This window comes from Babesia bigemina (genome assembly GCF_000981445.1).
Source record: "Babesia bigemina genome assembly Bbig001, chromosome : III".
NCBI classification, from domain to species: domain Eukaryota; phylum Apicomplexa; class Aconoidasida; order Piroplasmida; family Babesiidae; genus Babesia; species Babesia bigemina.
Window position 1 is genome coordinate 2,609,250 of NC_027218.1, and position 15,897 is coordinate 2,625,146.

Below are 15,897 nucleotides of genomic sequence, written 5' to 3' on the forward strand. Positions count from 1 at the left end.
TTGTGAGTTACCTGTGAGAGATGCCTACGGCATCTCGCCTGGCCAGTGCTGTAAAACTGGGTGATTGGTCATCAACGTAGGCCACTGAATAGGACCACATTAAGTCACTTATATCGTATGTTATGAGTGGTTGACATGGTATCATCGCGTGCGCCTCTATTCAGTGTCACCGGGACTGTGACGTGATGGCCAATGGACGGCGAGGTTGTGACATTGATGGTAATAGTGCAAATGAGAGAGATGCTGATGAGGCAGTGTAGCTCACTCGGTCACTCATTAAAATACAAATGTGACAACAATTATAATTGGCACTTCCAACGTCATACTGTCCTTGATGGATGGAGTTGACTGCGCAACTGCTACCGGTTGACCTGCATGCCACGGTCAGGATGGTATCAACATGCTTTAGCTTGGTTGTACTTCAGTTGTGGTAGCTGCATAGTAGTGATGTGACTGGCGGTGCTTCGGATGGCGGTCACCCGGTTGGTTATGGAGCCGATGAGAGACGGCGTCAGTGTTGGAGGCTGAAGTAAGTGTTTCATGGTTTTGTAGGTTGAGGGGGAGTGCCCTTGGCTGAACTGAGTGGTTTATGTTTGCAGGTTGAGGGGACTGGGAGGGGAAAGGGAAGATGTCGGGGTTTAGTTGGCGACAGTGTACGTGTGGTAAGAATTGTAGTTATCCTAATTGTTATTGTTGTCCTTGGTGTTGTGTTGAGTGTACCAAACGTGTTGACAGTTGCGGTGGATGTTGGTTAAATCGCTTTAAGCGCCAAAATAACAGCGATCCCACCTACAAATGCGGCACTGAGGAATGTAAGATTGAATGTCCTGACTTTACCAAATGTCCGTGTAAATGTTGTAAAAAGAAATGTGAAGCGGCGGGTGACACCTGCAAAGCCCCCGGTCCACAGCTTTCCCTTTCTTCCTCCGGTCCTCAGTCTGAGTCCGTCAGTCAAGCGCTGTCGTCCGGTCCTCCCGCTGAAGAAAGTTCCTCTGGCGTCTCTGATACAGAAAATCCCCCCGGTGCTTCCTTTTCCCCTAACCCCCAAGCCATCGCCGCCGTCATCGTTGCCATGATCGTCGGCATCATCCTGCTCGACCTGTGCATCTTCCGCTTCCCGGTGGGCCGCAACATCCGCGATTTCCTCGTCCGCAAGATACCCTTCTGCATCGCGTTCTACAGCTAAACTATGCAATTCGTTAGCGCAAACATCGTATTCTATATCCCTATGATCAGTTAACTGCCAACTACATCTAATATGCTAGACAATATAATGATCGCGTTGATGACCAAGCACATGAGCAGTGAGGTGACCTATCACCTGATCAATGCCGTGACCTACCACCTGACCAGAGTGATGACCCTAACGTCAACCTTAATTTCGTCAATGCGTTGTCACGTTGGATACTTGTGAGAGTTGGCTACGTCATCTCACTGTGAAGCTGAGTAATTGGCTACCGAAGTAGGCAGCTTCTGAGTGCCATGCTAGATGAGTAATTGTGTAATTCCAGGGTTACTAGTTGAGATGACAGCAATAGGATCCACCGGGTTGTGACGTGATGGCCAATTGATGGCGAGGTTGTGACATTGATGGTAATAGTGCAAATGAGAAACACGATAACTAAGTAATCTGGTTCACTTAGGCACTCATTATGACAGAAATGTTACAGCAGTCTTAGTCACTGCCAACGTTGCACGGTCCGTGATGGATAGAGTCGACTGCGCAACTGCTACCGGTTGAACTGCATGCCAGTGCTAGGATACCGTCCACATGCGTTAACTCGGTCGTAGTTTTGTTTTGATAGTTACAAAGTCGTTATGTGACTTACTGTGCTCTGGAAGGCCCTCACCTGGCTGGTTGTGGAGCCGATGGGAGACGGCAGTGTCTGGCTGAAGTATGTGTTTCATGGTTTGGGCAGGTTGATGAGGGGTGAGGGAAGGGAAGATGAGTGAAGAGTGTATTTGCCGTGAAGGCGTTGTAAAGTGTGAGAGCAGTACTTGTATATGCTGTCTCTCATGTTGTGAAGTATGCGAGACACAACGTTGCACGCAATGTGCCGTGACGAAGTTACCCAGCGTACGCGAACTTAAATGTATGCGTGAAAACTGTGAAAAGGTATGTAAACCGAAGCGGGGCGATACTTGTGAGTGTGGATGTTGTGGTAACGAATATATACGCAGTGATAGCGTTGCCCTTAATTCCCCTAGCACAGGCTCTTCCGAAAGTGTCACTGTTCCCCTAATAATCGTTTTCGTCATGCTAATAATCATCGTCATAGGCGTTATGAGCGTCTTTCGCATTCGGCCGTTTCACAAGGTTCGCGATTGTTTCTCCCGCAGATGAACGGTTTCCATAGCACCCATCAATCAACTCCGCCGATTTGTATTATCGCACATAGGACACCTTACTTTAGACTAACGGCACAATGCTCATCTGATAACGTATTCTCGATCGTTTCATAATTACTCATCGTAAGGTGCCCGGTGAGACGTTCACGAATGAAGTGGAAACAGCACCGAATGCGCATTGGCATATTGAATGGGCTTGACCACGGTGACACGTTGTGATACGGCCGTTTCTACACGCTCTACGTCTGCTCGAACAAAATATCATATCCCTACGTGTAATATTATTCACCATTGATGAGCGTCACATCGAGCCCAGTGCCTAGCTCACTCAGCTACCCAGCACCAACCTAATATCGCATGTAGTGAACGTTCTCATTGCCCAATTTGTGTTGTAGCACCTTTTATGCTAAGGTTTAGCGGAATCAGCAGGCGCCATCGGTTGACTGTGAAAGTGAGTGGTAGGCCATCCACTTTGGCAGAGTAGCATCAGAGACGTGGCAAGTAGTTACCTATTGTGCGATTGCATGGCAAACTATAGGCATGGGCATTGCCTGTGCCGCGTTCATTCCTCCATAGAGGGATATATTTTCGTTTAGCATTCGACAAATTGCACGGCTACTTAAATGGCTGCAAGACTCCATACAAGTGACCTCTCGCAGCTTCAGCTTATTAGATATTGCAGTTTGCATGTTAAAAAACACACATGGCGCTATTGTCCACACGTCGATGGCATGTACGCACTGCCGTTTTCATCCCACGATGAGAAGCGAATGGGAGAACAGGTTGTACCAGGCGCAACGACAGCAACAATGTGAAGCCACCAGCCAATAGGCACCGAGAATTCCACAACTGGAGCTTATGAGGCTACACAATGAGATGCCAAAGATCATAACCGCAGCAATCGGGGAATACAGAAGGCTACACAAAGAGAAGATGGACAAGGATGAGCAAAGTAAACGCGTATAACTTATGCCAAATAAAATCGCCAGAACACGCACATTAAAATATGTATATACGTAAATTTTATACACACCGATGAAAAGAACGATTAAAAAGGCGCCACGGATATCTACACAGTATGGGCACCCAGCGCGAGCCGCAGATAAAACCGAAACTTAGGGGTGTGTATTCTCCGCCGCTGGCACATAAACAAATCCTACTATAACACTGATGACACGGTACAATGTTTGAACGTATTTTAGCTGTACGGGCGTACTCCTTGGTCATGCAAACGTGGGGATTGGTCTCTGGACTCCGGCACAGTAACGATCCAGTCCTTGCCCATAATACACATTTGATTTCTGGAAGACCGAGATTTGTGGGCAGATAAAACGGCGTTGAGTTCGCCCATAGTGACGGGATCCGCCGCCCTGCGCCCAAATCCTTCTGCTTGTTTCGTCGAACATAGCAGTCTCACGTGCCGCCGAAGTCAAATCAAAGGCACACTCATTTATAATTAAATTGAGATGCAATTTTATCACCATCGGGAAATTCGATAGCTAGCATCGCTATCCTTCGACAGTCTCTCGACCGCAGGATTATTTACGACCACGTCATTTCGTTCCTCCTCGTAGGTGTGTTTCGGCAGTGTGTTCTTCATTTTCGAGTCACATCGTGCTGTAGATTAGGACATGTATATATACTGCAAAGTTGCGTCAAGAGAAGGCTGATTTGCAGGGATTGTATTATTCACCATCGGCATGATACATGTGCAAGGTTTTGCCGTGATATAACAAATTCAGGAGTCTGTGCTGGATATATATCCGGAAGTTTGAGGCCTCTTTGTAGCGATCAATTAGTTAAAGATGGCAGCGGAGTCCGGGAGTGCGATAGGCAGTGGAGGTGGAAGTGTCAGCAGCCAGAGGATCAAGATCGTTCTTCTTGGCGAGCAAAACACGGGGAAAACGTCTATTGTGACGCGTTTTGTGTATGACCACTTCGTACCGGCTTATGCTGCCACCATAGGTATTGACTTCCTTTCCAAAGTCGTTACCGTCAATGGCAAGACCATGCGTTTGCAGTTGTGGGACACTGCCGGCCAGGAGCGCTTCCGTACGCTGATGCCTAGCTACATTCGCGACTCTAGCGCCGCCATTGTCGTCTACGACATCACTAGCCGCGAGTCCTTTGACAAGGTGGGCGACTGGATCAAGGACATTAAGGAGTTGCGTGGTGACAAGGCGGTCATCGTACTAGTTGGTAACAAGACCGACCTGCTCGACAAGAGGAAGGTATCCTACGACGAGGGTGAAGAGCAGGCTAAGAAGTTTGGATGCCTGTTCTGCGAGACCAGTGCCAAGAATGGCGACAACATCAACGATCTATTCAACCCGATAGCTACTGAGCTTCTCAAGAACATGGAACCGGTGCCCGTGAATGACAAACGTAAGTTTTTTGCACCTTGGCACATGTTGCACGTACGATCTACGCATCGATTGATCCTTCGGCAACCCATGTAGTGTGTACGATTGTGATTGTCGGTCTCGTTGGGCCGCCTCTGCGATGTTACATATTTATACACCCGAACCTTTAACAATTATGCAGTCGTTGACATCGACTTGAAGGCCAGCAACGAGGAGGCTCCCAACAATTGCGCCGACCGTACCAAGAACACCTACCTGACCATTACGAAGAGGTGTACCGGCTGAAGTACCGAAATTTCGCGCCGTCATATGACGGTCTAAATTCTGAAATCGTAGATGCTTTTTCGTTTGTTGTACACCGCCGTCTTGGTTGCGCGTTGGAGCGTGTTTGCTTCGGCCGGTGCGGTCGCGCGGCCGTCCCGCGCCTTCATTTTGGCAGCAGGCCGTGATCTTCCACCCTGTACAAGGTTGAGACACCGTCAAGGAGGCGCATCATTCGGTGGCGTGGCGGTTAGGAAGGCTGAACGCCCTTTTGAAATACGTTCTTTGAATAGCGATACCGCCTCCATCTTGGACAGGAGTTCGAATGCGTTGTACGAGACGCTTTCCCAAGGCAGCTATGCCTCTCCCGTTGAGTGTCTGGCAGCATCGGCTGCATATGTGTTGCCTTTGATGGACGCGGTGGAGGTAGGTCGTTGCATGTAAGCTTATCATCTGCCATTAGAATTTTGGGGGGGTTGTTAAACCGCACGTTCCTCCTTTGGCGCAAGATGCTCTACAGGGTATTCACCGATTATCGCAATTCTACACACAAGTGCCTTTTCTTTCCTACACGATGTCGACACTGATCTACTCCAGCTTAGTGAAGAAGAACCAGTTGAATACGTCGTACTTTGTTCGTTACCACTTCCTCCAGGTATTTGAATAATGAGTTAACGCTAACTTTCTTCAGTCTCTAATTTTATCGTCTTTCCAAAATGCGCTTGCTATGTTTTACTTCAAGCTGCTTCCCATAGACGCCTCGTCGCAGGACTTCGTATCCGTTGTTTGTATGATGTCCGCAGTGATGAGCTCATTTGGAGCCGTGTTCTACTGCGTTTTCCATGCGATAATTGGACGTTTCGCTGCGCTTCCCATAATTTCGGATGCCGTGCAGCTGCACATCGGAGAGATACCCTCTAACGAGATTTTGAAGAGGCGCACCACAGATACGGATTCGGCTATTGCAATGCGCTGAATATGCATAAATGCGGTGCTACGCGACAAGGTACAGCGCAGCTGCGTATGTGTTGATTGTGGAAACCATACGTAACCTATAATGCTTCTTAACCACCTGAACAACAAGCATCAATATATCTAAAACCGATTTTGAATTAAGCCGTATACTGTTGGGTAACTGTGGAATGCGTCGCACCAACGCGGTGGAAACAAACTGCATACTCGTACCTAGGCTTTTTTGTGAGTTGGCAATAAGACCAACATGCGACGTGATATCCGCCAGTAACACAATTCGGCGCGTTATTACGCTGTAGTAATCGGTTGCAGAAGCGTCATAATTTCGGCAGTTGACTTTATTTTGACAATGTCGCCGCCTTCGGGTCTGTTTGCCGCATCGTCACCGTTTTCGTCGCCTTCGAAGGCGAAGTGCATTACATTTGCGACTTTACCCAGAATAGTCTGTACGACAGTCGCATCCGATTCCATATGCAGCAGTGGTTGAAGTTGCCTAGTCATGGATGCACGCCCAGCGCTTGTGGTGGAGAAGAGCACCCTCTGCGATGACGTAAAAAACTAAGAGTGTCCGGGACTCACATGTTTTAACAGCTGTTCTCCAAAACTACCGGCCATTTCCATGGCATCCAGTACAGTTGCGATAGTCTCTTGATTAGGCACCTGTCGCATATTGTGGGCATTGTAAAGTTGAATCGCCTAACCTGCACGAACAGGTAGAGCTGGAACTTGGTGCCTAAGGGTATTAGTGGTGCTAGGTGCTCTTGAATGATTTCATAGGTCCCCTTCTTAAATACAAGCTGCATGATATAGTGCGCCTCCACATGTGAGCCTACGTCGTTTATAAATATCGACAGCGACGGTTTTAAAACGGTCCTGTATGGCGGTTGCATAATCTGTGTAATACTGTCGCACCTTTTCTCTTCAGTCTCGACTGGCGGTGCCCTTCTCGTGCGCCATAATTGTGAAGGTCTGAAATAGAGCGCACAAAATGCTAATAGCAGAGACGTTATGCCTGCGTACGAATGTATTGTTATATTGGGGTGATTTGTGCACGTTTTCTGTGGCCTACTGTAGCGTACCGAAGAGTATTGTGGCAAAAACTATGCCTTGGTCAAATGCCGCATCTGCTGCAGGACTCGTCTTCATGACTCCATATATCAATATGCGATTCCCGGATTAGTTTGCCGTATTCATCGGTGCATCATATGGATGCTACCTCCCGTGATGCCGACAGCGGCTCCCGATGTGTAGACAGGTAAACCTAATATATGTCCGAGGGCAACGACCCGTCCGTTTCGATATGACTACACCGACATTTATACTGAGTTGTATCCCACTATTTCGGGCTTATTGCGTTGCCGCGCAACATTTCCCAAACAGCACGATGTGCCACACTAATGTGGACACACCCAGCCGCATTTGTTAACAATTTGCAACTCGATTGTCTAAATTTGAGCTTTAAATGCACTTGGTAAAATTACAAGGCATTTAACGTACTATGTGTACATGAATGAGCGCGGAATTCGCAATTGTGTGTTTGCTCATGGGTGATGTCGTTTTTACGTTTCTCAGTGTTGATTGCGTTTCTGCTGCCATTCGTTGACGGCAATTTAGCACTTCGTGCCGTAGTGCAGGTGATTTGTATGCGTCGTAGACGGCCCAAGTGTCAATTTCGGCAACAAACGCACGTGTGTACCAGGGTGCAGTTGACGTGCTCCCACCAATAACGACATCAGCACACATCCAATCGTTTTATGCACGGGCAGTTTTGGAATCACGGCCGCTGCTCGATTTAACACAAATTTATATTTTTTATTTGTATCAAACCGTCATACTGGGCCGTCACTCGTCGCATACTGATGTGCATACAGGTTTCACGCATCTGTTGTCCAGATTCATTGCGCCTCGGAATGTTGAATGCGCTTTGATACACTGGCTTAGCGACACTGTTCCGCACGTTTTTCGGATTCTGCTATTCTAATTTTTGGTTTACTCCGACTTAGCGGCGTTGCCTTTCGGTCTAACGCCTCAACAATACGAAAATCTGGGCGTATATCGGATGCGTTAGAAGGTATATAGTGATTCTATCAATACAAAACAATTGGTTCCCGAACCATCTGATTGTTTTGAGTTGCCTGTTTTGGAGTCTGCATATACATCTGCCTTACGGTATAATTTTGGCATATTGGATAATGTTATAGGGTCTGGATAAACAGTCGTTGTAAATAACAAAATGAAGTCTTTCTTGTTCTCTCTGTTCGCATTTTCCGGTGCACTGTTGGCACTGCTATTGGTTGGGGCGGAGAAGGTGAACGATGCTCCGCTGGTGTCGCACAAACCGCCAACAGGCAATTCTTTGTTGACTAACACATCTGAGTGTGCGACTCTACATGGAAACGGTTTGCGCGTTTGCAGTACCGTCTTCGCTGTTGATGGGGAGTTAGACGGCAAGCGTTGCGATGAAGCCGCTTGCAAGTTACAATGTTGCCACGCTGCCAAGCAGTGCCAGCAATCGCACTACTTATCGCTGACCAGCGAGGAGTGCATCTATTCGCAACTGCAGCAACGAATGGGGAGGTGTTGTGTTGTGGGAAAATCCACTGGTGGTAAGTGTTCTTGCTATACATCTTGTTTGCATCGTTTAGATTATAACGTAATAATTGCGTAACGAGTATGCGGTTACATACTTACCATATGCGTATGGAACCGTATACTTCTATTTTGCCTGACTCCGGATCCGCAATTGGATTCTGTCGGCTGGCTGTGGTGCACAAGTACCGGTAGATGGATGCCAATTTCATCTTTCAAGCTATTTGCATATTGCTAAACCTATGTCTAATCACGTGCAGCAACAATGGTCTATGCCGGAGGAGCGGTAGTGGGCATGATTATCGTCAGCGGCCTTTACTTCATCGTGTCGATGGGATCGTAAGTGATGTTACATATAAAGCGTCCGCCGGGATGCTGGTGTTGCGCTATCACGCGTTGTACACTGCATTAGGCAGACGTTGCTCACTGATTCAAGTGTGTGTATGCCTCTCATCGCAATCCTTTTCCCGGATAACTGGACTGTTATGGGTGTCGCAGTCCGGTGTCATCGGTGAAAAGTTTTGCCAGCGAGCAGGAGTGTATTTGTCTACACATATTGTCGGCATGTGTGTTCTAGTGCCTCATTTTTGTCTACTTCTGCTCGCATACGCTCATCACTGTTTCAGACACAAGAAGGTGATAAAGGGCGAGAAGCCAACAGATGACGAAGAGGGGGAAGATGGCAAATTGTACGAAACTAAAACGCCTCATATGGACGTAAACCAGCTCATTGCTACCGACGGCGACGATGTCTTCTGGGAGGACTGAGGGATCTGGCGCGTGGTTCCATGCATGTTAGCGTGGCTCACGGCGGCGCGCAGACGCCCTTTTATATTAAACATATTTAAGTATTATAATGTAGCATTGGTATAGCCCACACAGTTTCGTCAGCATGTCGTCATACGGTTTTAAGGCTCCTGCGATGTCGCGCGAGGTCATCGCAGAGCTCGAGCGCAAATACAAACAAGGTTCGTCCTGCGTACTGTTTCGTGTGTCGCCAATTTGTGTCACATCTCGATCGGTGCCGTGAATCGCTGTCAGTTGAAATAATTAAGCCGGTGTGGCTCTTTACGGCGCGATTTCGCCTTTCGGTCATACCGCTATGAAACCATTGAATGCGCGCGCACCGAGTCAAAATGGAGCGTGTACACAACCTATGATATATTTGGGGTGTGGTTGGTCATATGATATTATGCTTCACGTGATGTGTTTGTTAATAGGTACCTTTGTCGGCCCTGTGCGGCCATCTACATCGATATACGTGATGTCTAAGCTCTTTGCGTGACTGATTGTGACCGTTATGGCATCTTTTAATCATTTGCAGCTACACCGGTCCGCGAAGGTGTGGTGAAGGTGCCCCCCAAGGAGGTCGACGTTTGCGGCGTCTCCAGCCCGGATCAGCACGCGATTCATATTGCGACACCACCCAAACAACCCGACACTGATACAGATAAACCCGTAGACAAGTCCGCCATTTTGGAAAAGCTGACGGCCAACACTCCGAACTTGTCACCGGGCTTCAGGTTGATCGCCGACGCCAAGGTTTGCCTAAAGGTAAGTAGTTTGGCTTGTTGTTGCTCCACACGCGCTGGATCGGCAGTGCAAGTGTTGCGCATTGTGTAATTAATTACTGTGTTGAGTGCTAGTTGTCTCTTATTTTCCTTTGGTCATAATTAACTGCAGGGCAACAACCAGAGCCCCGACGCGCTTCACCGTCGTGGAGTGTAGATGCGATTACACGGTTTTGATTATAGCGGCACAGAGGTCCTGTCTGCAGGCGATGATATCACTGCGATATGACTGCACGCGCAAAAATGACATTGTGGCAGCCAGTGGGCATACTTCGCCACCGTTAGGAAACGGGCACGTTATGTACACAAGATGTCACCGTATATTGTGGCAACACACAGAACACCACAATGTGTATAATGTTGTCATTGTGCACGTAATCGTGTGCATTTGTGAGCTTACCCGAGCACTGCCTTGGCTTTTATCCAGGGGTCGGTGGATCCTTGTGCCTCTGCCAGCAGCTCCTGCAGTACTTGAGTGGCCCGGTCCTTGTCAATTTGGTCGACTGGCACAGCCTCTACTGCTGACACCTCCGCTACACTGTCGCCGTCTACGCTTGATATTTTGAAGAATCCAGACGACAGGAAATACTTGGCAACTTCGCCGGTATCTCCGCAAACAACCGACACAACGCCGGGTTTAAGGTTGCTGAGCATGGCAGAGTGGCCCTTTGTGACCGTGAAGTATCCCTCAGAGCCTGCGCGCGGGTAAGTTGCTTTAAAACAAGTCACGAGAGCGCCATTGCGGTGCGACACGACAATAGCTGGATGTACTGCGTATGACATTTAATCTCAATCACTCTCGCTATGCAGCATTTCCTTCCTACCTGGCAAAGTGGCCTGCTTCACGACCTTTTTGCTCACGAGCGTTGTATGCGGTGTCATGAGCGAGAAAACCAGATTCCCGCTACCTGCCGTGTTGGCAGCATGTCTGAGAATTCTGGAGAATTGAACCACCATTTTGGTCTGTTATAGGTAATGACTGGTGGTCGCTACGGCGTGACCGGCAGCTGCTACATATGTGCGAGCATCGCTTTACCTTTGAGAATGCCACACCTCTCGGCAGCGGTGATTTCAATAGTCGTTAGCATAAATCGCTACTTAATGAGCGTACAAACGGTAAAAACTTTTATGTGCCTTAAGTGTGTAGCTAGACATGGCAGTTGCCGAGAGAGGCAGTAAGCTAAGAGATGTATAGTGTCAAGAACTTCTTTCTTGCTGTTATCAACTGTACATAGTTATTAGACAGCAATTACCCACGAGTTACAGTTACAATGATTGGCGAATCAAATTTACAGGCGCGACATATTCCAAGCACGCATTGACTGGGAATAACCCTGCTAGACTATTCGATGCCGAACTATAGCACGAATGCATTCTAACGTTTCCACGGCATGAGATTGGTATTGTGTAACAGGCAATGATACCGCGGTGCGCCCGGTGATCGATCACCATGGGATGGGGGCCGAGCTCATTATTCGTTTTTTTCCGCATCGCAACACCGGAAGATACACAAATGAGGAGAGTTTTTTTAAAACGCGCCTACCGGTAAGTGATTGTGTAGTCTGATTTATCGTTTCGTGCTTTGCGGTGTCGAGAATCCAGGAGCATCGAGATGGGCATCACCGCTTCTGGCTTTAGCGGTTGGATGTCTGCTATCCAAGCGATTCGACGCCAATATGCGATAGTTTTTGTCTGTATATGAGGGCTAAAAGTCGTGTTATGTTGCATATTACTGTCACTTTTGTAGTCCAGCGTTAACCTTTTCTCAGCGAGGCGGTGAGCTGGTTTGGCTCTGAAAACTATCGCAAGGCGTTTAAATGCGCGCCCCGTGTGTCTGTGCTGCAGTCAGACTATCGCTCAATCAGGTTTGTTTTGTTTTCTTGCAGTTCATACCCTACAGGAGCCCGTTGCTGATGCGCATGGGGACCCTTGACGAGGTTCGCGAGGCCCTGCGGCTGAAAATCGGCGGTCAGCAGTCGTTGTGGGACAACTGCCTGGGCCTCACTGGTGTGGGTGAGTTCTGTGGTTTGGAGGCCGTCTGTTTTGGCGATCATATTGGGGGCAAGATTTCAGTACAAGGCATGAATGTCTGTTTTGATATACAATGCTCCAGCTCAACCTAGTGAGTCGGCAGGCGTTTTCTGAGCTGTGGCACTGCGGTCGTAATTTTCGTGCACTGATAGGGGCAGCGCCAATTTATTCCTGAGCTTAGTTAATGGTCGTATGCATCGCACATGGGCTATACGCATTTTTAGCCTGCAACAGCGACATGTAGCATCCTCCGTTGTCGTTTGCCTCACAGGCGTGCATATTGTTGTGTCGCTATGCCTTCATTAGATTCTTTCGTTGCGTTACATACTGCGCCGCAGATGTTTCTTCCCTCGAAGACTACGTCCGGAAGTGCCTCGACTCCTACACATGTATGATGCCATTACTACAACAGTTTTGTTGGCTAAACTTGAGAATCCACGAGGTTACCCATGTCATTGCTTTGCAGCCGCATGGTCGACCATATTAAACAGCTCAACCATCATGCTACAAGTAACACGCAAAAGGGAGACCATTACGTTGGATATTAAAGTCTGAAGCCTGTCAAACAACTGCAAACCCGGTGCAATACAGTTTTGCGCTGCTATTTACGAGGTAGGTATTGTTCAGTGCTGCTGCCTATATGCGATAGTAAAGTTTTGCGGCGTTTTTTGCTGATGTAATTTTGCTGCCTCACTTCCGTGTCGTTTTGTGTAGTAATCGCTGAATTCAATGATTTCATCGCCATAATATTAATTACACTTTAGTTTTAGATACACCACTTAAGAACATTTGGCTAGTCGCATTAGCGTCACCAAGGTTTACAGTAGTGTCTAAAAAACTGCTTCGTAATTTTTTAGTTGGCGTTCCCACGTGTATCAGCGCTTAAATGCTCTATTGCACCTCTGTTTGTTGATGTCTGGCATTGGAATGTCCGTAAGGCGGCACGTGTTACGTGATGTTGGTGACAGAAACATGGATACCGAACAATTACCGTGATACATCCTATATGCATAACGCCTTACTGCCTGATCCATTATGGTTTGAATTATGCTAACAAGTTTTACGTATCACGAATTTAAGTAACCTGGGGTGGGGCCAAGTAATTTGACTTCATGTTATATTTGGTTGAGACATTTTCTTATGAGTTCAGTATCATCATTATTATGTTCGCTCATCTTACAGTGTACTATGTGGCTACGTGCCTTGGGCCGGTTTTCGTGTTTGCGGGGCTAACGCCTCACGCTGATACTGGTTGCGGGTTCCACGTCGGTCCATTGCCGGTCGTCACTGGTGCCATCCATGCGGGCATCCATCCAGTTTGGGCTTGAGGGTCTTCTACGGAATCGTAGTCTTCTTTCGGCTTCATATCCCTCATCACTATTTTATGTGTTTCTTGGATCACTACCTGTTGGATGTGAATAATGTTATGCATTGCGCATTATACGTGGGATTACCGGATTCCGCATACTTCGTTAATGCTGGGTTCTATCTCACTGAGTCGGTCCACGGAGAAACGACATTGCTGCGTTGCTCTACAGCTCCACGTACAACAGCCCAGCTGCCCTAATGTGATACAGCACTATTAAAATGCACGGGTTTGGGTATTAACAACTGAGTCACAGTGCAAGAGGTAAAAAGCGTATCTGGCTGAGGGCACCCAACATCCGTGCACTATGGGGTTACACTGAGTAGGAATACCATCACTGACCATTAATGTTTATAATCTGTGTTGCATTGCTGTGTCAGTACTAAGTACTGTATGCGCAACCATTTCCTAAGATAAACCGCCAATATTTACATCAGATGTCACATGGCTACACCAAGGCTACGTGGACTAGGTTAGGGTATTACATGTTAGTGAAGCGAGGGCTTGGTTCCAGCGAACGCATCGTATAGTTGGTCCAATACTGTCATGAGGCTTTGTTTGTGGACTTTCGCGCAGATGTAAAGAACCAAGAAAACGAGGGCTGCTAAGCCGATAATGCTGAAAAACACGATGCAACCGTAAACCGCTATAGTATGCATACAACACTTACACGTACAACCAATTTTGCAACACTTTTGTGGTTGGTCACACGGTTTTCCGGTCCTATTACATTCACATGAACTCATCTTTTCTAGAGATCACTTAACAACCACTCTGCACAGCTATGAACAACGAACCTCACGACTCTAACACTCTCAGCAACTGACGATACACAGTGACCATACCCCCACCTTTACCCTGCCCTCCGCCTTATGCTGGGGTGACCGTCAATCTAGACATCACAACGCTGACACGCCAAAAACAAACCCTACCGCATGCGTTCATAAGAAATGTCTAGGTTGTGATTTAGTAATACAGCAACTAGCAACGTAGTATCCACGCAAGGCTCCAAGTCTACGGAACATCTGCTTCGTTCCACCCTGGGTATTGTGATGTCACCAGCTGACCTAAGTCGCTTGCTTGATGTTTTTATTGCCACAATGCTGCCACTGATCACGCCACATTACAGCACCATCTCACTCACATGTTACCTGCTAACCGAACAGATGGCCCGTCACGTCACATGGTACATCACTCATCAGGTGACGGCCTGGACTACCAGCGGATAAGTTCCACTATTCGCTTGAGATGAGGTAGACAACCCCAACAAAGTAGCTAGTACGACGCCATGCCAGCAGATTCTCATTAACTGAATCTTGCGGGTTAGGTGACGCTATACCAGAGGAGAGGGATGCGCGGTGCCTGAGGCGCAGGTTTTGCATCCGTGCTCAAACTCCTTATTGCAAGCACCATCGTCTGTGTGCTTACGATGCACAAGTCACAAATCGTCAAGCAATATGAAAATGATGACGATGACGATAACTGCGGCGACGGCGGAGTAGGGCGGATGTTATGGTCACCTCGCTGCTCATGTGATTGGTCATCAACGCAATCATTACTCTGTCTAGACATTAGATGTAGTTAGCAATTAAGTGATCATAGGGATATAGAATACGATGTTTGCGCTAACCAATTGCTGATCTCAGCTGTAGAACGCGATGCAGAAGGGTATCTTGCGTACGAGGAAATCGCGGATGTTGCGGCCCACCGGAAAGCGGAAGATGCACAGGTCGAGCAGGATGATGGCGACGATGATGGCAACGATGACGGCGGCGATGGCTTGGGGGTTAGAGGGGGAATTGCTTTCTTGGATGTGATCTTCGGAAATGAACGGTTGCGGTTGACTGAAAGAATCAGACTCAGCATGGGAGGAATCAGGGGGAAGCTGTGGAGCAGGGGGAGCGGGGGGACTGCACTTGTCAGCCTGCTCTGCACATTTCTTTTTACAACATGTACATTTACATTTGGTAAAGTCGGGACATGGCTTTTTTTTCTGCGCATCACATCCCGAGGGATGACAGTCATTCTTATTTCGGTGTTTTTCAAAATTTAGGAAACACGCAGTACAACTGTCGTAACCTTTTTTATTACATTCTATACAACACCACGGACAGCAATAACAAGCCGTAAATGTTAGACATCCATAATCACACACATCACACGGAGCACCGGACATCCACGTCCTCCCCCCCGTCATCTTCCCGCTCTCCTCCCAGTCCCCTCAACCTGCTAGCATATCAATCACCTAAGCAACGCACTCACCAACCTACTATGTACCACTCACCTCAGCAAAGGACACTGAGGCCGTCTCCCATCGGCGTTACGGTAGCACCCAGTCAACCGCCATTTTGAGCACCGCGTGTTACATATAAACTATGCAGACACCACCACGTAC

The 15,897-nt window shown here is 47.8% G+C and overlaps 10 protein-coding genes across 10 annotated transcripts; 6 read left to right on the plus strand and 4 right to left on the minus strand.

Moving 5' to 3' along the window:
* Window positions 1–489: 489 nt before the first annotated feature.
* Window positions 490–1,186, plus strand: BBBOND_0310550 (hypothetical protein; the record flags this gene model as incomplete). Its single annotated transcript, XM_012913884.1, has 3 exons — window positions 490–516; window positions 600–653; window positions 767–1,186. The coding sequence occupies 3 exons, from the start codon at window positions 490–492 to the stop codon at window positions 1,184–1,186; spliced, it is 501 nt and encodes a 166-aa protein (XP_012769338.1).
* A 2,968-nt stretch (window positions 1,187–4,154) lies between these two features.
* BBBOND_0310560 (Ras family protein, putative) lies at window positions 4,155–4,997 on the plus strand (the record flags this gene model as incomplete). Its single annotated transcript, XM_012913885.1, has 2 exons — window positions 4,155–4,734; window positions 4,894–4,997. 2 exons carry the CDS (start codon window positions 4,155–4,157, stop codon window positions 4,995–4,997), a joined length of 684 nt encoding a protein of 227 aa, XP_012769339.1.
* A 51-nt stretch (window positions 4,998–5,048) lies between these two features.
* On the plus strand, window positions 5,049–5,949 carry BBBOND_0310570 (hypothetical protein, conserved; the record flags this gene model as incomplete). Its single annotated transcript, XM_012913886.1, has 3 exons — window positions 5,049–5,399; window positions 5,494–5,628; window positions 5,665–5,949. 3 exons carry the CDS (start codon window positions 5,049–5,051, stop codon window positions 5,947–5,949), a joined length of 771 nt encoding a protein of 256 aa, XP_012769340.1.
* A 284-nt stretch (window positions 5,950–6,233) lies between these two features.
* Window positions 6,234–7,091, minus strand: BBBOND_0310580 (hypothetical protein, conserved; the record flags this gene model as incomplete). The annotated part of the gene is made up of 3 exons (XM_012913887.1): window positions 6,234–6,503; window positions 6,554–6,957; window positions 7,025–7,091. 3 exons carry the CDS (start codon window positions 7,089–7,091, stop codon window positions 6,234–6,236), a joined length of 741 nt encoding a protein of 246 aa, XP_012769341.1.
* Window positions 7,092–8,178: 1,087 nt separating this feature from the next.
* BBBOND_0310590 (hypothetical protein, conserved) lies at window positions 8,179–9,302 on the plus strand (the record flags this gene model as incomplete). The annotated part of the gene is made up of 3 exons (XM_012913888.1): window positions 8,179–8,551; window positions 8,795–8,873; window positions 9,161–9,302. The coding sequence occupies 3 exons, from the start codon at window positions 8,179–8,181 to the stop codon at window positions 9,300–9,302; spliced, it is 594 nt and encodes a 197-aa protein (XP_012769342.1).
* A 124-nt stretch (window positions 9,303–9,426) lies between these two features.
* BBBOND_0310600 (hypothetical protein, conserved) lies at window positions 9,427–10,262 on the plus strand (the record flags this gene model as incomplete). Its single annotated transcript, XM_012913889.1, has 3 exons — window positions 9,427–9,502; window positions 9,859–10,088; window positions 10,218–10,262. 3 exons carry the CDS (start codon window positions 9,427–9,429, stop codon window positions 10,260–10,262), a joined length of 351 nt encoding a protein of 116 aa, XP_012769343.1.
* Window positions 10,263–10,268: 6 nt separating this feature from the next.
* On the minus strand, window positions 10,269–11,062 carry BBBOND_0310610 (ATP synthase, Delta/Epsilon chain, beta-sandwich domain containing protein, putative; the record flags this gene model as incomplete). The annotated part of the gene is made up of 3 exons (XM_012913890.1): window positions 10,269–10,305; window positions 10,506–10,800; window positions 10,930–11,062. 3 exons carry the CDS (start codon window positions 11,060–11,062, stop codon window positions 10,269–10,271), a joined length of 465 nt encoding a protein of 154 aa, XP_012769344.1.
* Window positions 11,063–11,618: 556 nt separating this feature from the next.
* Window positions 11,619–12,623, plus strand: BBBOND_0310620 (hypothetical protein, conserved; the record flags this gene model as incomplete). The annotated part of the gene is made up of 4 exons (XM_012913891.1): window positions 11,619–11,650; window positions 11,875–11,970; window positions 12,006–12,196; window positions 12,475–12,623. 4 exons carry the CDS (start codon window positions 11,619–11,621, stop codon window positions 12,621–12,623), a joined length of 468 nt encoding a protein of 155 aa, XP_012769345.1.
* A 750-nt stretch (window positions 12,624–13,373) lies between these two features.
* BBBOND_0310630 (hypothetical protein) lies at window positions 13,374–13,568 on the minus strand (the record flags this gene model as incomplete). The annotated part of the gene is made up of 1 exon (XM_012913892.1): window positions 13,374–13,568. One exon carries the CDS (start codon window positions 13,566–13,568, stop codon window positions 13,374–13,376), a length of 195 nt encoding a protein of 64 aa, XP_012769346.1.
* Window positions 13,569–15,144: 1,576 nt separating this feature from the next.
* BBBOND_0310640 (hypothetical protein) lies at window positions 15,145–15,699 on the minus strand (the record flags this gene model as incomplete). The annotated part of the gene is made up of 2 exons (XM_012913893.1): window positions 15,145–15,495; window positions 15,658–15,699. 2 exons carry the CDS (start codon window positions 15,697–15,699, stop codon window positions 15,145–15,147), a joined length of 393 nt encoding a protein of 130 aa, XP_012769347.1.
* Window positions 15,700–15,897: the final 198 nt, after the last annotated feature.